A 21,128-nucleotide genomic window follows, 5' to 3' on the forward strand; every position below is an offset into this window, starting at 1 on the left:
TGCGTCTCTGTGGTCATGAGCCACGATACAAACAGGGCTCTGTACTGATGGAATTCATTAGCAATAATTGCGCAGTTAAAAGCGCAACTGATGATATACACACAATTTCTACGATGTTTTAATATGCCGTGATGTGGCCCATCATAATGTCATAGGACCATTCAAGTGTCACATCTGCAAACAATGAAAGGTGATATGTTGGAAACTTCATTAGGCTTATTTCAGAACTTCAAGCTGACGTGTACTACTTCTTTTTGTTTGAGTATTATTAAGCTAAAGTTTGTTAAATTTGATATCTATTCGGCACTCAGCCTCTTTTGGGGTGTTTAAAGGTCAGTCGTAAGTCTGGATGTATGTTGTTATAGTCACTGTTTTAGAGTTATTTAACCCCCTGACTGCTGATTTTCCCTTAAATTTCCCCTTCAGTATGTTCAAAATTTAAAAAAATATAGACAATGTTCTGTATCTGCTGGTTGCAGTGGTTCACTGAAGGTTCATCACTCTTAAACTGAGTGAAATATTCAAACCCAAGATGCCACCTTTTAGTGTTTTAACATTGCATCAAATAGAACATATCTTGGTGTCTTATGCATAATTTTATACACATTTCCCTTTAATTAAGCATGACATATTTGTTATCTTTAGAAACCTTGGGATATCCACTACAAATGAAAATAAAGCTATGTTGGTTTGAACAAAGGTCGGCCGCGCAGCATGCATTTGTAATGATGAACCTAGAGATGGGGCCGAATATCAAAACAAAAACCAAAACCTGAGAAAATACCGTCTCAAATCATTTGCACCCAAGGCTGGAACAAAACAGCGTCAATGTCGACACAAACAATGACAAAAATGTCTTTGTAAAAAAAGATACAACTTCTAATAAGAGTGCTGCTCATTTACACTGACACTACTTCACACACAACTAGACTGTTATTCAGTGTATCTAGTGTGATATGTAACCCATTTACTTCTGAGGATGCCATTTAGTTTCATGGTGCAGGATAAGTGGCATCTGAGTGCATGTAACAATATAGGCTAGTTCATGCTAGGACTGACAGTTAACTTTGTTCTGAACCAGAGCAACAAACACTGTGCATTGAGGAGCAATCAGTATAAAAAATATGTCCACCTTAAGACGTTTTATATTTCATATTTAGTCATGAAATCTTGTTTTTCTTTAAAGAAATGTAAAAAATCTGCCAGTAGGATCAAATAATCCACTTGTCTCCAACCTAGTTTCACTTGTTCCAGGATTTTTCTGTCTTGTTGAAACAAGACAGAGTAAGGCAGATCAGCCCACTAGTATTAAGGAAATGACACTTGACTCAAGAAAATTCTGGGAACAAGTTGTTTAACACTGGAAAAAAGTGGGATTATCTCATTCTACTGTTGGATTTTTTTCACATTTGAAAGACGAAAGATTTTAAGCCTGAGCATGAGACTCAATGATTTGTTAAGATGGAGATTTTGTGCAGTGTTGCCTATTATGTCGTCCTGCAGTGTCTTCCTACACTGACGTATTTGTGCAGTCTGTATGTGTGAGCAAATATGTGTTTGTGTGTATGAGAGTGAGAGAGAGGCAGAGATAGAGAGAGACAGACAAAGGCCAAAGCAATGCAAGCAAAAGAGAGAGTCAGGGGTGGTTGCAGCTTCACGATCCATAGAAATGGGGTCTGATGGTGTCTCTGTACCTCCCAGAAGCTGTCCATAGTGTCGTCAGCACCTGCACTTTCATCGTAGGAGCCAGACATTTTCCTGGATGTGGCAAAACACGCTAAAGACCAAACGTGTCCTCTGCAGTAGAGCGGGGTTCCTCATGCACTGAAGGAAATAGAGCAAGTGAAAACAAAAAAAAACAAAAACAATGTGAGACAGTGACACCACACAAATATAGAAACAATGCAGGACAGAGTAGCGCACGTAGACAGTGCTCCTATGAAAAAGATGGGGAAGTTGGCATCTCTGTGGCAGTTTTCCCTAGCAACTCAGAACTGGAAGGAAACCCTCACTGTGAAGGTTTCTATTTGCGACATGGCTAATAATGAGGTAAAAATAGCCTCCTCCCTGATGCATACTGCATTTAGCCTCCAGGGATGTGAAAGGGCATCTTACATTTGTGTGTCCTAGAAAAGAGTGCATATAGACATCACTGAGACCGCAGCACCATGGCTGTCAAGGAGCTCTGACCCTGAATCCTGACGAACTGCAAACCCTCACTCCTTTGACGCAATCCATCTGAGAGATTGATGCTGCCTGTGTATGCCTCTGTACGGCGCACACACACACATACAATACACACTTAAACACACAGAGTAGCACAGGAACACACCTATGATGTAAACATATAATCAGCGTAATTGCAGCCCCAAAATGGAATGGAACCAAACAATAGTACCGTGAACACATTAACCCAAGAGGGTTACACACCTTAGATGCTCTTTAACGATGTGATTAAACCACCAATTACTTTGCAAAGCCCTCCGCTATCTACAGAATAGAGTGGCTGCTGGATTTCCTCCAACATTAAGACGATTTATATCTATTTCTTTGACAGCTGAGTCGATATCTTACCACAGCACCAACTGCCAGACACCATATTGGTATTGAGTTCCGTTTGAAACCTAATCCATTTTTCTTGCATGACTAATACCTTTCCCTTCACAGTGAACTCTTCATTGCAATGCAACAAGCATTGCGATAATGCATAGTATTTACCTCACAACATTAACACTTTCTTTGCAGCGATCCTGCCCTCACTTTGGTCATTATAACTGAATGCAGGTGTTTGGCACTATTGTGAGTCAATTGTGAAAAGGAAAGTAAGTGCTGGATTTTTTTTTTTTTAATCACTATCATTTTTATCAAAATGATAAATGATGATACACAATTAAATAGTACTGAGATCACAGTATAATGTAGTGGTGCTTGGTATGCAGCATGTGAGTTCACTGTTGGTTAAGCATGTCAGATGGAGGCTGATAGCAATGCTGTGCATGAGGCAGATGAAGGATGACACTGCAGCTCCATCAGACTCCGAGCTGAGTGTACAGTCTACACAATCTGCTGTATCACAAGAAATATTTTGGTCAAGTATGAGCAGCATCCTGCATGCTGCACACACAACCTTCTCTAGTGCAGCTGAATTCCTGCTACATCCTTCATCCTTGGAATGAGTCACGAAGAATGAGTTTTTGGGTTGGGCTCGATTTGAACCGACCTGACATCACATCTCTCTTTGTTGTAGCTGCACTGTTACCCTTGTGAGACAAATAAGGGCCCAAAACTACAAGGTCAGGCTATGGAGGGAGTACATTTTTACTGTAGGAGTACCCCCTCCCACATACAATGTAGCAATGCCTGTAACAGGCACTATGTTTTCAGCTGGGCTCAGCTCATCAAATTTTTTGTCAGGGGAACATTCATGCCCTCCATGATAGATTGTTGTTCCAGTCCTGAAGCTGGGGAGCAGTCATACCCTAATGTAGTCTAGCCTGGCCAGTGCAGAGCATTGGCTGAATCAGCCAAGTAGGAACAGTAGCATTTTGTCAAAGGCCTTGGTTACTGTCACCACCCATCACGCCAGTCTTTTGGCTCTAAAAACAGATATGGCTTTCAGGCTCTGGCTATTCCAAGAATGCACTCTGTGCTAGTGCATGGGCATCTTGTTTTATAATGATGAGGTGCAACACAAGATGGCAAAAGAGCCATTTCTTGCTTCTGCAATTTAGTCTCACTGACAACGTCAGCCTTTCAACTGCACTGGAATCAGTAGCAACATATTTTTCTGACAATTCTCCTTCTTGCCTAAAGAACGGGTCCTTTAGGCTCAGAGAAAGGAGATGGAATGCTCTCACTATGCTCTACTACTCTGTTAGCTACAGTATAAAATACAAATAGTAATACCTCCTCATAAGCAAGAAAAAAGCTTTAATTTTACAGTCTTGTGAATAAAACGAGAATCTCATTGTGTCATGATCTGGATCTGTGATATCTCTTCCATGATCACATGGCATCATGTTTTTCTGCTAGGAGATATCCTGTATATCTGTGGATGAGTCAGCATCCACAAGATAAGAGATAATATATTTATTCGTCACACAGTAACCAGTTCTGATTGTATGATATATTTTGAGACACTTATACAAAACCAGTTTTGACATAGAAAATCTGACATGTAAATCATTCCAGGTGATCTGCACAAGATGAACGGTGCAAATCCAGGTAATCCAGGATAGTGCTTGCTTAGTTGTAGCACCAATAAGTAGTCTATATGTAAGACTGTGGCCTCAGGCAGAGATACAGTCTGTTGACTGGCACCTGCTTGTTATGTCCTTTCCTTGTTTCAGGTGTTACTTTGACTATTTTCAAAATAATCTGCTTTCACGATATGACGTGAATTGATTGTCGGTAAGCTAAACAGCTACTTTCTCTTCTAGTCAGTCTTCTGGGAGCTGTGGGCTGCATGCATTAGTTCAACTTGATGAATTCTAATTGAACATTTGATGCTATGGTATCTTAGTAAAACCAGTGCTCCCTCCTGGTAGAAATAAAGGAGTCTGAGGCCCTCTCACTAACAACAACCTGCATTGTCAAGCAGTTTTTATTCATAGTAGAACTGTTGTACACACCGCATTAGACATGCTAAGTGTGTTTTCAATAAGTTGGGTTGGGAAAGCCTTTTCATCTCTGTTACAATGAAACCATTAATTGCAAAATTTTCATAATTATCTAGCTCAACAGAAGTAGTAACAACACAGAAAAAAACAACACTGCTACACAGATGCAGTGAGGCATGAAAATTATCCTAATTGCACTGCATTATCCTGTCTTTCAAATCACTATAGGCCTCATATTCTGCCCTTGTAGATTAAAACATGTATTATTAAGTGAGGATAGGTAGGAGGACAAAATACTGTCGACAAAGAAGGTCACACAACCTCAATTTCAGACCAGCTGATGTAAAAAGGCCTATAAAGAGCTGGGAAATTATGCACCCCTCGAAGTGGCGTGCCTTAATCTCAGCAATCCACCACAACCATTGGTTGATCTAGCTGTCAATCAAGCCTGGCCTTCCAATTAGCTTCTGCATCCTTGGCTAAAAGGCCCAGTGACATCAAAGCCAGTTAAGCTGAGGCAAGACGCCAGAATCCCAGCTCATAACAAAAGCAACGTGGGCCACAGCTCTGCAGCTTTAGTTGAAACAAAAAACACACCCTAAAACTGACCTACCAGATTAGATTTTTAACGGCATTTGACGATGTTTAGGAAGCATTTGGATTAAGCTCCAAGAGGTCATTTCCTCAAATCAGACTACATACACCATTGAAGAAATACAACTTTAAAATCCCCCTTACATCATTTTTTCAAAACGCTATAAGCACTGCTGGCAAGCATGTTAGTAACTAACACAGTTTATTTTTTGCTAAGGACAACGTGGACACAGATATCCTCAGGCTCGGCTTGTCACTATAAGCCATGTTGCAGAGCGACAATACATCACAGACAAGTACCAGTTATGATCCGGTGTGGGAGAGTGGCATGTGTCCCATGAGGGAGATACGGGTAGGGATTCTGTTATTGAGGTCAATCCACACCAATGACTGTGAACACACCTCTCCTCTCATTCCTCAATGGTTAAAGGGGGGAGAGGATGCACTAGTGAGATGGTATTATCTTTATCACTTAGGAGAATCCTCAGTCTAGACATTTACTCAGTGTTTAGTGTGGTCCAATCAATGTAATACAGAGAGGACAATATAAAAAAAGAAAAACTAATAATGCAACATGAAAAACACAACTGAAATATTGCAGTTTCAATGTGCATGAGATCAAAGCAACAGGATGAAATGTAATGTGAATAAAAACATTGTTTTTCCTTAATTGAAATTGTGAGGAAATATTTTTGTTATGTAGCAAGTTCACTGGCAACAATACATATGTATGGAAATGCTACACAATGTTACGGAGAGATGGTTAAACATATTTAATTATATCACCAAAAGTATTTTACATTATTTCTATCTTATATATTTGTGACTAGCCTGTAATAGAAACATGCATCCACTTCAATACTGCTTTTTTAAAGTAGAAACCTTGAGATACAACCCATTTACCAGCAAAAACCCTTGCTACTTTCAAAGCAATTCCTTTTGTGTTTTAAGAGCCTTGAAATGGTGACTGCTAAGAGCCACTACTACTATCTGCATTGTGGAGTTGGGATACCAGTAGGCTATACACATTGGCAAGTAACTAAGCTAAGCCACTGTGGCCTATAAATAATTGTTCTATACATTTTCCTACCTTGTTTGGTTCCATTGTGGAAAAATAAAAAAAGACTCCCAGAATTTGAAATTATATCCACAGTTCCATAAAACCTCCCTGCTGATGTGTTACTTTGTGGTCCAGATCTGTCTTTCGTCGTGGTTCAACTGGATGGTAAAGGATGCTTTTTAAAATGTTATATTTGTGGCTATGACCTCTGTGGCTAAACTGAACCCAGAGAGGACGTAAGACTGACCAAACCAGTGTTTCTCAATGGCCAAGGGATAATCCTGCAATGTGCCACTTGAATAGCTTAGAGGGGGAGGGAGCCAGCTAGAAAGAAGAGCAAAGAAGAGGATAGGAGGAGCAAGACAGGGAGAGAGGGATGTGATGTTTCTGAGTACTCAAACTGTACTGACTTAATAATGTACCAACAGGCAAGCATAACATTACGACATCACAAATATCGTGTTGTGCTGTGTAGAGAGAGAGCCAGAGTCTGTGTATGTGTGTGTCTTTTGAATGGCTTTGACAGGGCCAAGTGCTCTCTCAGATGAGAGGTTTGCATTTCAAGCTTTCCCAACTTTATATTGTAAGTGTCTGATGAAACCTTTTGAATTTCATTCAGAAAATGAGAGCCCTGTTGATCTGCGAGACAAAGTCACAGTCAAAAGGTCTGCGTTCTGCAGCCATCTAAAGCCTTGAATGAGACCCACAACAAAATGTAAGCCTGTTACAGTAAGGAGATTTCAGAGAGATGAACTAACTTTACTCGAGCACATGTTACCAACTCCACTCTCTCCTGACTGATTAGACAATGCCATTTAAAGGCAACGTTGCTTACCAAACCATCTAACATACTGAGGTTTCACCACTGGACGCTAATAGTAATTATGTGGCATCTCAACCACAGTGAGGGGTAACTTGCGGCTTGTTTTTATGTCCCAGCTAGGCTAAGATACAACATGGCAGCAATTTGTATCCCAATCACAAAAAACCTGAAGCTGAATTTCTCATATAAAGTGAGTTTGTGTGATACATTCTGGCTGGCTGTGGCTCCTGTTTGATAAGCAGACCATGAAATCCTCTTCAACTGACTGGCTGGGAAAGGGGACACACAAGGAGGGAGACAGAGGGAGGTCTGTCAAGCAGATATGAGAAAGGAGAGAGCGACAGAGTGACAGAAACAGGGTGAGACAAGCAGGGGCAGGAGGAGAGACTGGGAGAGAGGTGACAGACAGTGAGAGCCACAGCGGGTGAGAGAGAGCACGGGAGACGAGACTGGGGCAAACTAACTGGTGCAGGTGTTTGAAGCTGGTCAGGCAGTCAGATTACTGAGTGCAATAGAGAGCACCATAGGGCCAGAATGGAAGCTAAACGCATCAGGACAGAGACGTGATTCATCTCACGGTGCGCCTCGGAATAAGAAGGCTGTTTGAATGTTGCCAGGAGACAGAGCTGCCTTGTGCAGACTTCACACACGGCGTAACAGCCAAGCCCGCAATTAAGCCGGCCACGTGACTGATGCATCCGATTAATCAGACAAGATCGAGAAGGGTGGTAAGGTGTTATTGGGTCGCTCGCACAATCAACTCCTGGAACCCTCCTTAGTATGCGTGCACCATTACACACATGAAAAACTCCTTGAGATTCCAAAACAACAAAAATACCACAGGAAAATGATGGTGTACATGTGTGCGGTTGTGGAGGTGTAATGGACTGAAAGAGAAAAAAGGGAGGGGATGGGGGCGTGGGGGTTGTGTGGACAGCAAAGAAGAGTGATTCGAGAAAGAGGAAGAAGATGCAGTAATCAGAGGCAGGGCAAGATGGAGAGAGATGGATGGATACAGGCGGAGGGCGAGGGCATTCTTTTGTTGTATTTATCAGCTGAATGTGTAGTGCCGTGAGCCCTCTGTGCTGCTTGCTGCATGGGGCATGGACTTGGAGAGTCAAATCAGAACTGACATGTCGATCCAGATGGGGAGTCAGCAGCAGTATCTGAAAAATATCCCTTCTCACCTTCTCTCTCCTCTGGATAACTGCTAGTGGAGGATACTCCTCGAAATGGCTGTGCATGTAATAAGAAATTTCCTCATCATCGATTTAATAGGATCCAGTCTGATAAGCAATAAAAAAGGAAAATCAAAGGGAAAAAATACTCTGCTCTGCAATAAACATGGCAGTTCTGCTGCACCCATGAGCATTCAATCACTGGGAAATGCCCACTCCCATATTAAACTGTTACATTAGCTGAAACAGAAGCTGACCAGGATGCAGCAGAGCTGAATTCACAACAGCATCTGTGCGTGGGAAGCTTCCCTATCTAATCTCTGAGTGAGGAGGAAGCTGACTGTGGTGCACAAATGGATGTGGGTGGGATTCTGCTGGACCCCGAGCAGCAATATATAATCTGTAGTATTCCTCCATGTGTCTCCCCCATGAACGTCCTCACACATTCTGCAGAACTGCTCCATAGAAAGAATACAGCTACAGAAACTGACATATTGTTTCATTCATATTTTTAATGTTTAACCTGATTGAAAAAATCTGAAACATGAGCAGATACTAGGTATCAAAATATGACTTTAAATATATGATCACATCCACACTTCATCATCTTAAACACCCGGTTCACAAATGTCCTTGCCCATGCAGGGTTACCAGTGAGGGTCACGATTCAAATAAAGCCAGGATGACTCAGCTATCTTATCATGAATGCCTCCAGTGGCCCCCTGGTTCACTGCACAAGGATGAAGTTTCTACATAATTGTTTCTCATCTCGCTTGTGAGGGGATTTCCTTGTGTCGCACAGTTTTATCTCCACCCTCACTTTAACTCCAGCTATTCCTAACATATCTACAGCTTAATATTGATGGTAACTTCATGAAATCGTATTGCACAAGTATATTACTGCTAGGCTTATAGGACTAGGACTCTATATTGTCTAACAACAGCTTGGAAACCAGTATTAGGATACAAGGAGTAGAAAGGACACCAGTGTGATTAATGTAACACTTTATTTACCCTCATTTTCTATTGCCACTTCCCACAGGCAGGTGAGAGATCAGACTCAACCACAGAGAGGAAGCTCTGAAGCTGGTAATGATTAGATGTCTTGCTCAAAGACACTTAAGCAGGGTGGATATTTACTGACAGGGGAGATTGAACCCAAGTTCTCTGGGTGAGGGGATGTGCGGCTGGTATTCACGCTGCCTTTCTATCTGATTATCCAGAGAGGTGGGGTGGTGTCGCATGAAATGGGTTTGTAAGGTTTGTAACTGAAAAAAAAACCAAACAAACAACAAAAACAAAACAGAGGTAGAAAGAGTCTGCCTCCAAAATGAACTGAAATCAAATTTTACTGAAATTTAACTGAAATTCGACTGAAATTAAATTTTACAGTTACTACAAACAGCCTCTACATAGATATATACACAATGAAAAGAAAATTAAATCAAAACTGAAAAATTATAAAAGGGAAAACTAAACTAAACTGGGTCCTATTTATGAGCTCTGAGCAGCTCCTGGGATACAGACTGATTGAACTTGGCAGTGCAGCTCAAACACTTTCCATCCCTCCTCTCCTATCCTCTTTTGGATTTTATCTCTCTTATGTTGCTCCTCTTCCTCCTCACATATCACCTCATCAGTTTATTCTGAAGAAGGTTCACTATCAGCAGTTTTTTGTGCATTGTCTTCCATTAAAACTTGAAAACTATAATTCTTAAAAAAAAAAAGACCTCCATGTAAGTTTAAAACCACTCCTTCATATTTTCAACCCCCCCCTCTCTCTCCAAACTGGTGTATTGCTGTATTTCAGTTGCCATGGGGTAAAGCCATCCCCTTTCTCAAAGTAGATGATCCATCTTTATTTTTAACTACAGACTAGTATCCATGCTCCCATGCTATTTCAAATTAATAGAAAACATTGTCTATAATCACCAGTTGATTTTTTTTTTTTTTTTTTTAAAAAGTCAGTACTATTCCATTCACCCATTTGTATGGAGTCAGAGAAAAGCACTGAACCTCCAAGGCCCTTATCCAACTTCTTGATAACATTACTAAGACCACTGACAATAAGGAAATCAGCCATGCCTTTTGAAGGCATTCAACACTGCCCATGATTTCTTATTGCAGAAGCTCTCTCTATGGTTTCAGTGGAAATGAAGCACTCTGGTCTGAAAGCTACTGATCAGCCAAAAAAACTGATTGTGTCACAGAAAAATATTTCCTCTGCCTACAGATTCCTGTTGAGAAATCCCACAAGGGTTGATTTTGGGTCCTCTACTCTTCCTTATGATCTCTATATGAGCTCAACAAATGCATTTTTATCTTGTTCAATGATGTGCATATTTAACAGATAAATGGTGAACAACTGTTTTAACAAATGAACCTGAGCAGAGTGGACCCCTGATTTACAGCAAACAAATTATCATTTATGATCTCATTCAAGATAGGTTCATGCAGGTATATGGTGTTTATGCCGAGAAACCAGCAAGCCAACTTCACTTACTGTCAACAGTTATTAGCCTATTATTATTATTAGCACTGCGACATTGTTTGGGCACATACATTTAGGACCAACATGAACTCTATTTTCAGTCAGCTAAAAAGTGCATCAGAATAACCACATTCTGCAATAGTTCATTTCTCTTGTCCCAGTCATTATTCTCACCATTTGCAAATTTGTGTTTCTGTCTTTCATTTTATTTTTGGGTATGTCATAAGTTATAGTACAACAAGACAGTAATGCCAGAAAAATAATCTATGAAAAATTCCAGTGTAATATTTTTTAGTGTCAAATTACTGAAATGATGTTTACTGTCATAGAAGGAATTGGAAAGACAAGCACAACCAACCACTTTATATACTGCATAAAGCACAAATCAAACCCTGCCTCAAGACAGTGAGACAGATAGCAAAGACAATGAGACAGAGCGTGAGAGAGAGAGACAGAGAGGACAACAGGAAAATACCACGAGAGGCAAATACCAGTGAAAAGAGGACAATCTATCTCCACACATGGTTTTTAAACGCACACACCCACACTTACTACCCCCCCCCACCCACCACCACCACCACCACACACACACACACACACACACACACACACACACACACACACACACACACACACACAGAACAAACAGGGAAGCACAACAGTCATGCACATACACACACCAACTAGACACAAACACATCCCAGTGCCCCCTCATGACACCAGCGACTAAGTTGTGATTTAACACAGCGTCCACAGTGCTGCTGCAGTGGTTATGTAACTATCTAGCCTCTTGCCACAAGCCTGGCGACAGAGTGGTGAAGAGAGGGGGAAAAAACGGCAGAGGGAGGGCAGAGAGGAAGCGACAGGACGGCAAGAGCAGAATAGAGGAGGGGGAGACATACATATTGTGATTGGTGGTCATGGTGAAGGAATGAGCTGCAGACATGCATGGAGATGGTGGAGGATGGAGGACAGAGGGTGGAAGCCATGGTTCCAGTCCAGTTTTTGCCTTTGGCCGGGCAGACAGAGGGAGCGGGGGAAGGGAGGGAGTAAATGAGCAATGCAATAGTAAATCTGAGAATATAGCTCTTCAAACACACCAGATTTCTGCCTTCTTACCATTTAGCTGCCTGATGCTGTACTGAATACTGATGGGGTAGCATCAAAGGAACCAAGTGTGTATGCATGTGTGTTTTTGAGAACGAGAAGATCGGAGGTGGAGTTAATGAGAGGGAGGGAGTGTGTTACAGATGAGCATAACTTAAAAGTGAAATCCATTGCATTTGAGAAATTGAGCAAAATAAACCTTGAGAATGCCTTGATTTTTTTCTTGGTCCACTGCAAATGTTTTCCTCTAATAACGTGAAATGTCAGCAAGGAAACAACAGCACAGAAAATGCCGCATTTTGAAAGATGATATTGGAACATTTATCCGATCAGTCTTCCATTTCAACATATTGATCACTAACATACCTGCATTAAAATATGTTTATGCAAAAGCAGTCCAAAGCAATTATACAGCACTGTGCCATTTGTAATATTACTGTAATCATGATCTCGCAGATATAATTAGGTGACATGATGCTGTGATTTTGATAGGAGGATATAGCTGACACACATTGACAGGAGAACATTATCATCAATGCCATTTTTGCTTATGAGAGATGGTCAACTTAATGTCCAGACTATAATCACCTTACCTCCCTATTTATACACACCTCTAATACTCAAAGGCCAATTAGATACAGCCAGGGACTGGCTCCATTGTACACTCACTGATCTGGACAAGCATTGTGAGATAAGCTTAATAAAAGGAATGTAAACCAATTTATTAGGCAACATCTTTCCTGATGATGCTGATAGGCACGGTAGAGTGCAAGAGCCAAGGCACAACCATACCATTTCTGTGAGTCATCTGTGAGGTTTTAATGAAGAGGTGGCATGAAGTGAGTAAATCTTTTGTCTTTGGGGAAATATTGAAAAAATAAACAAGCCTTGATCACCACTGTGATGTCACTTAGTGGTTAAGAGGCTATTTTGAAGCTTAAAATAACAAATGTATCTTTAAAAGTTGGAGGTGTAGGGCTAGGGTTGGCTATCATTTATATTTTCCCAATTACTGTTCTGAAATGATACTTTTCAAAAGGTACCAATGCCAATGTGATGTCTGAACCAATGCCTATTTTCAAGCACAGACTTGAATTTGGAATAGTCAAAGCAAATGAATTATTGTATTATGGTGCTGCCCTTGAAAAAACAGCATATTCTAGTATCTGAGCTTTTTGTAGGTTGCTTTCCAAAGGGTGAATTGTTAGATATAACTCTTTTGACTCTATTTCAGTTATTGGAGTCTTAAAATGTACTTTCCTATTTCTAGATGTGACAGATAACCTAGAAAAGAACTGTACAACGAAGTTGTACTGTGGTGATGCAGAGGTGATGCCTTAGTTGCGTGTTTTTCAATGCACCAGAGGGTGGTAAAAACGAAATCATATTTGAATCAGCAGCTCACACATTGCGTATTAATGCAGCACTGAAAACATGTACCGAAATCTGTGTTGTAATGCAATCCAGTAAGTATTTGTTTTGTGGAAATGGTGCCGTAGTGGTGCCAAATTGTGATACTAAACCCTATATAGGACAATAAGGAGCCTAGCTGTATATTTTCCTCAGTGTGTATTTCTTTATGGGGCCTTGGCCTCTTGGTAGCCTCCTGACATACCGCATTTATCAGTGCACAATCATGCTATACTCTGACCTAGCTTTCTCTCCCTGCCCAGAATGCATAGGATCCCTGGAGAAACCGAACTGAACTGGGCCAAGTATGTTCTGATGAGCTGCCTTGCATATACAAACAACTGTCTGTGTTATCCAAACAGCTTTTGAATCTCCCTGCTGCAGCAAGGTCCTGTCGTAGCGCACACAACGCTGAGCGAGTGATCAAACAAGGAAATCAATACTTATCCTTCTTCCCAGTTTGACAGTTAGTGTTATTCTTGGTGAGATAATAGAAGTGAATTTAATTTGGAAATCATTACGCCCGGGACAAACTAGGTTCGGTAAAACAATCAAGCTGTCGTTGCCACCCACAGTGACAGCAGATCAATGGTTAAGATGATCTGAAATACAGAATGGAGCTGACATTATACACACAGGGACCGTAAGAAAGCTGACATGGAATCATAACATTCCAATCCTTGGTAATGTTAATAATAATATCACTGGAGTACACGCTAATCCATAAAAACAATAATAAACCTTTCCTCATATCATCGCAATTCAAAAATACATACTGCTGGTTTTGAAATGAGAAATACAAACATCCTGTCTTCTAGTTTGCCCAGACACAGAGTGTAATACCCTCATGAAATATTACTGATGTTGCCAAGGTACCATTAATTAGTTTAACAGGTGTGCTTACACACTAAAAGATTCATTCTACAAACTGCCAGGCCAGGAAACTGGTCTGAAAAAGGTTTGCTAATGGCTAGAGTTGATTTTCTGGCATTGAAATGAAATTTCAAACAGCACAAGGATTCAGTGGCATCAGGGAGGACAGAGAGGACAGACAGGGACAGCTCACCTTCTCCACCAATGGGAGGTCAGGTTTCCATAAACCTCAGCGAGCACTGCTGTCCCCTGCAGGAAATCACCTGTGGAGAGAAAAACACAAAGAGATGTAGGAACTGGTCTTTTTAACCTGTAGTAGTAAATTTAAGTATCACAAGATTTAACTTGGGCTAATCGAATAAATAGGATGTCCAAAGCTTCTGGACATATCGGCTTATGTCAGCCTCACAATCAACCCAACAGTTATGAAATAAAGACAACACCTTTACAAAGAGAAGGGTGCTGATTGCCTATAATCATACCAGATAGGTACACTTCATTTTTAGCGATATTTAAAAAAAAAAAAAAAAACATCCAAGAGTTCCTTATCCCTTATCTTAAGTTTCAACTTGAAGATAAGATAAGATAAGCAAACTCTGACATAAAAAGTGGAGAATTTCCAGAAAACAACCTCTTTAAAGTGTTTCTTTGGTACATTACTACCCTATAAACTGTAAAAATGAATACTGGTAGGATTCTAAACTCAACAAAACATGTATGAGTGACAATCATGACTAGGTTCAATCGGAGCTGAATTGTGACTCTGCTTACATACATTGTTCAGATAACAGTCATTGTAGTATTCATGTTTTGTATGGTCTAAACTGAGAGAAGGAGTACATATTGTTCTGATATCATGTGGCAGTCCATAGACCATCTGATAATAATATGTATCATCAGCATTTAAAACTATAACCCATTTATTGCCAAGAATACACCACATAATTAGGCTAATAATCCCACATAAAAAGCCACAATGCATCATATAAGCATGAATATTTATGGTCCCAAATGTTATTTTTCAATACGCCTACTTTATGATATGTTAACAAGCAATTAGGCACAGAAAATCTCCAAAGGGTAGTCGTGACTTTTTTTCTGCTTAAAAATACTCGATTGCTTGTTTCTGAATTAAATGTCAAGCCTAGAGAATACCAAAAAAAAAAAAAAAAAAAAGATTTCCTTCATGAATTTATATGATTTGATATCCTTTCAATAACAAGAACAAAAACCCTGCAATGGAATGCAGTTTCAGTATCAAACATTAACCGTAGTGGTATAGTTTGGTGATCATGTACCACATTACTGAGACATACAGTATATTAGTGAAGCTATCACTGGATTGATCCAGGTTAGTGTGTCTGCAAAACTGTCATTTTACTGGCATGAGTTTTGTAACCTCCACCTCTCTTTTCTGCATTTCAATCTGACAAGTCTGACATTGTTATTATTCATTTAGTGTGACTGAATCTTAAGTAGAGCCGCAAAGAAGCAGACCATCCATCAGAGGAGGCACCTTGAGATGTGGGTACCATCTGATCCCTGTATGGGACGTCTGGCACTGGTCAGTTCTAACAGATTCTGGCACTAAATTAGCTGAAAATGCTGAGTCAAGGTCACCTCACGCCACTGACGTTCTTCATGTGATAGTGCTGTTATTTCTGGAGGATGTCTGATAAACTAAAATCAGACATCTGCTAAAAACAAGAGGGAGTTATCAAAAACACAAATCCCAATAAGGATTCTCAATCATTTTAAAGCCTCCTGCAGTCTCTGATCAGGACTTTGAGTGCTAGCAACACTATGGCAACCTCACGCATGTGCATACCACACAAGTCCACAGATGTAGCCTGCAGAATACGATAAGGCCACTCTCTCTCTGTCTTTGAATATGTCCATGAGGAACACACCCTCTAGTGTTCAAAGCAATGACCCAACATCTCGCTATTCAAAGGTACATTCAATTAAGCGTCACCAAACAAAGCACAAACAAAGCCCGGCGAAACTGATGTTTGACTGAGCACGCGAATGCTGAACCAATATTCAAAGTATGATTTGTACTCTAGATAGGCAAAGTGGGTCTCCATTTTGAAATGCCCAGGAGATCATGACACACACTGAGTCAGAGCACTGCCTCTCCTTAAGGCCTTGGATTGAGCAAGAGTGCAGCTAAGTATGATTCAGAGGCAAAAGCTGACATGTTGTGGTCACAGTGCACAGAAGGCACCAGGTATCATAAACCACATTTGTACTGTCCCACATATAAGACATAGTTGTCGAATGGTTTAAAGCACAAACCTGGGGTGGAATTACCTATTATTATGGGGTGGGATTACCTATTGGAATTACTGGGGTGGAATTACCAACTATTATGCCCGCTAGATACCTAAAACACCTCACTTAAACATCACAACTACTGCTCCTGTCCCACTCAAACCTCTCAAATCCCAAAATAACAACAACAACAAAATATTAGATTCGTACTTTTGATGATGTCCTTGGAATAATCCTTTCAGGATAAAATAATGAAAACAGACTCACAGATAGAATACACAACATTTTTGAGGTATGCAAGACCCTCTGGGTGCTTTTAATAATCAGGTTTTTCATGTATCAACCCCAAAGGAGAGAGACTTCCCACTTGTGTGGCTCCTCTGTATCAAGAAAAAATAGACATGCAGGCTGTCCTCCGGATTCACCATTCTCACGTTGCCTCTTTTTTCACAGGTTGTCAGACACCACTGTCTCCTCTTTTAACAGAGGAGCAGTAGCCTTTCGCCCCCTTGCCAGCCACAACACAACATTAGAAAAAGAAAAGAGAAAAACACTATTTTCACACATTGTGCACTTCCTCTCCCACAATATTTACTCCAGGGGCAAGATCTTCCACAAAACCAAGGGCTGAAAATCTAATAACAGGACATGGGTCATCAATAAGTCCAAACACCATATCCCCTCTGTGTGAGATGTATAACACAGACACATGAAAGAGAGCCTGTGTTCTCATGATGTACAGACACCCTTGTTAACAAAAGGGCTGCTTTCCAAAAGGTTACTGGAGCAGGATCTTTAATAAGACGGTCGCTCCACTAGACACCTCTGCCATCCAGCGGCTCTTATGATGTTTTCTAAGAACTGGCCAACATAAGCTATTTTGGAAAAACTGTTGATGTGGGTTGTATTTAAAAAACATTTTTCTGTCATCAGTAATGCATACTGGTTGCACAATGACTCTTCACTTTACTTTGGAGCACTGAAATAACAAGGACAAACCAACTAGTTGTGATTATTATTATTTTTAACAAAAAATCATGCTTGTACATCTGTGGAATGTCTCTAAGTGCAATTACTTCTTAGCTGAGTTGGTTATTACTTTAACTATGTTATTTCCTGAATTTTAGTGTATCCTTCAATCCTTTATCTTCTTCAGCTTCATAATGCAACCCTCTCTTTTCAGATGCATTGCACTTATTTTGGCTATCTCATAGTCGGCAGAAATAGAAGAAAAAATAGACAGATGACAGTAGCACAAAACTCCAATGCTTCCCACAAATCCCACGCTTCTGCTAATCCTTTGTCAGTTGTTATGGACATGGCCAAAAAGAAACCAAATTGAAGAGCAGTGGGATTAAAAACTATCTAGAATGCCTAAAACCATTACATTTGGCTCCCTAGGTTGCGATTAAGCTGGCTATCAACTAGCACTGTGTTCCCTATGGTAGATTAACGTTCCTAACACAACTTTTCCTCTAACAGTTATGATAACAGGTGATCAAGCCAGTCGTTGCATGAGTGCAGATCATAATCAAATTCTGACAACAAACCTAAGCTGGAAGATGCAGCCTCCAAGTCAATGCAAGATTAAATAAGTTGAGCAGGGAAACACAGACAGCATAATTAACAAGTGTGTGCAAATGTGCGACAGGAAATGAGAGACAACAGACTTGGACGTTGGAAGTTTGGACTCAAAGGAAAAAAGAAATCTGTGCAACTTGTAGCTCACAACACTCAAACTCACAACATCATACCCAGACTCAGGCCTGTGCAAACAGAAGTACACACAGAGAGGTGTGATGCCTACTCCATCTAATCCAAACTTTTTCTCAGAGAATTCTCTACTTTTTGTGATTCACATCTTCCCTTCATCCAAATCGTCCCCTTGCAATCCTCTGCCATTCCAAAGATGTTATTGAAAACTTCAAGGGAAGAGACTTTTAACTTGGCTCCTCAGTGAGGAGTGAGAAGTCTGCTAATAAATAGCAAGTGCTCTTCAGCTCCCCTTTCCGCAATACAATTGGATTACCCTCCCCTCCCTCCCCTGGACAGTATTGTGTCTTCTCTGCAGCCTTGTCTCAGGCTCTCTTGGGGGCACCTTGGCTGACAGACATGCACTACAGCAACACTCAATTCAGCACCGTGGACAGCTCCAAACACACAAAAGCTGCCATAAGGGGAGTGACTTCTCTTTTATCCTCGAAAAGTCATCTACAAGAACAAAAGCAGGCCACAGTGGTTAAAAAAACACATACACCCCTTTAATTTCCCATTCTCTCACTGTGGAAACTACAGTCCTGTACAGGTTTAGGCATGGAAAAGCATAGCAATGCCCAAATTTAATCTTGTGTACTTTTTCCTCATTAGAATAGAGAGGATAGATCAAGCAAAACATGCCAGATATCTATTTGGATTTATCTAAAACCTAAGGGGAGCACCGGGACCAGTATTCCCACTGAGCTCATAGTGCGATGACCTACATCTAATAATTTATCACACTAACTAAATCATAAAATCTTGTTGTGGTTAAAACAGATGCAGGGAATATGCCATAGGTTAGGTTTTAGGTTCAGAGAATTGAGGCCCATGCGTTAAGGCCAGCTACAATGCCCTCTAGTTAACCTGGCCCTGAAACGCAGCACAGGGATGCCATCTCTGTCAGAGGACCACACAAACACAAACGGAAATGTATATTACCGGCACGGAAATCTCATTAAGAAATACCTTAGTCAGAAACAAGCCTGTAGGCATTTAAATCTGGGAGCAGATTTGATGAATGATTAAACGACCACATGCAACTAATCCCATGTATAAAGCAGGATGCTCCTCCTCTGTGGGGATGTTGGTTTGTCAGAGAAAAACAATGACGCTAGAGATGGCTTCTCGCTGTGCTGTGACAAGCAATTACATAACGTTAGACCAGAGTGCTCTCATTAATATTCGCGTCGATTTCACCAAGAAATCCTCAAATAGAGCAGGACAGTCTGTTTGCATTAACAGATCAGATGCCTGCATACCGATATAGTCCATCATACTGGCAGACTAGTGATGATTAAGGCATTTGCGATCGACATATTCTCTATTCCTAGTCTTGTTTACCCTATTGGCGCAAGTAGGGGGGGGACATAAAATGGCAATCCTTTTCCAACCTTGGCCACCAACCCCACTAGTAAACCTATTGTAGCATGACAATAGTCATATTGCCATACTACAATTTCTGGATTGATCTTTCTGTAGACAACCTTCACGCAAAACGGATGAACACTATTTCCAATAAAGCTTGGACACTGAGGTCAAATTTCCTTATCGAAGGGCAAGAGAAGCATCTGCAATGTACATAAATGACCCTGTAGCGTCTCATAGTTTGAAAGGAAACAAGGACACCAAATATGCATAAGGCAAATAAAACGAAGCGACAGTACTTTCGTCTCTGAGGAAAGCCTGAAAATAGTAATCCAAGATGATGCAAGATGGTCTTTCACGGTGTCTTCAGCACTGGCATATGCAAACAGCGCACACCACAGGCTATAAAATGACGCATGCATAGTTGAAAACCGCTAAAATATATATTGCCTTATGAATTTGTGGTACTTGGTCGGCATCGGAGTAGAGAGATGGGGAGACAATATCCAAACGATGGGGAATGATGCGAGCTTCTTTTATCCCTGCGTCGCCTATTGCCAAAAGGATGCACAGCTTATCTTCTCAATGCAGCAATGTGACAAGGAGCAGGCACACCGACTGACTTACCAGGGATGGTGAGGTGCACTATCCAAAGTAGCCTATGCTGCTTATTATTAAGTATTTTCCCCTGAAACGATAGAAGGTGACCCTGCGTTCTCTGCAAGCCTCCGCATCCGTCAGATCACGATGCGCGCAGCAAGGGGGAGCTCCACAGCACTGGCGCGCGTTGGGGGATGGACCTACATTATTTCTTTTCAATGGACGACAGAAATAGGCTACAAAGTAGACAACTGGCGTGCTGCCTACACCAGAGTAAGACAACCTATCCTGAAAACATCATGGTTTCTTCTCCAACTTGAGCCACTTTAATATGAGCCCAATGTGAACTTTGCCCCGATGCATCAACATCTGCAGGTGGCAGCGGGTTATCTGCACCTTGATGGTTTCATGGTCATAAGTATGTAGTGCTGGTTTTATTTGGCCGTGGGGAAAATGTTCATAGTAACAAATAATAAACAATTCCTGAATATTATGAATGTATCAGTAACTGGAGAGCCCCAAATGAGCCTCCAGTTTCTAACCAATAAGGAGAGCTCACGAGGAGGGGGCGTCACCCTCGCCTCCTGTCAATCATGCCCACATAACACTCAGCTGCAGGCAAGGGAGACTGAGTGGGCTTTTTGGCTCTGTTCAAAGTAAGCTGAGGAGCTTCTTTTTTCTTTCTTTCTTTCTTTCCAAACACCTCCACTGATATTTTTATGTGGATGAAATCATGAAATGGTTTACTGAACCTCAGAAATTGTGATGCACACTCAGTAAATGATCAAGTTAAAGCCTGCGACTGACAAATGTCAATTCAGGTTTTCTGGAACAAGTTGGAAAAGAAATTAGAGTGCAGTTTGTAAATAACACAGTGCAATAAATACTAGTAAGTGGCATCAACACCAGCAGATTCCTAAAAATATCCATAGACTCAAACAAGGTAACTTAATGAAGCAAGTCTCTTCATCTGTTG

At 40.9% G+C, this 21,128-nt stretch overlaps 1 protein-coding gene across 2 annotated transcripts in view; it reads right to left on the bottom strand.

Annotated features, from left to right (window-relative positions):
• The window catches only part of pacsin1a (protein kinase C and casein kinase substrate in neurons 1a), a 32,013-nt gene extending 11,711 nt beyond the window's left edge, over positions 1 to 20,302 (bottom strand). Inside the window, exons 1-3 of one of the 2 annotated variants that reach the window (XM_030056656.1) lie at positions 20,180 to 20,302; positions 14,349 to 14,418; positions 1,695 to 1,824 (exon numbers count right to left, since the gene is read on the bottom strand). In XM_030056656.1, the coding sequence (XP_029912516.1) occupies positions 1,695 to 1,754 (60 nt within the window). In that variant the 5' untranslated portion in view covers positions 1,755 to 1,824; positions 14,349 to 14,418; positions 20,180 to 20,302. Of the gene's footprint in view, positions 1 to 1,694; positions 1,825 to 6,303; positions 6,569 to 14,348; positions 14,419 to 20,179 lie in introns of those variants that run through there. The other variant, XM_030056655.1, reaches the window with a different exon arrangement.
• Positions 20,303 to 21,128: the final 826 nt, after the last annotated feature.

Source organism: Myripristis murdjan, chromosome 7 (assembly GCF_902150065.1).
Source record: "Myripristis murdjan chromosome 7, fMyrMur1.1, whole genome shotgun sequence".
Classification (NCBI taxonomy): Eukaryota; Metazoa; Chordata; class Actinopteri; order Holocentriformes; family Holocentridae; genus Myripristis; species Myripristis murdjan.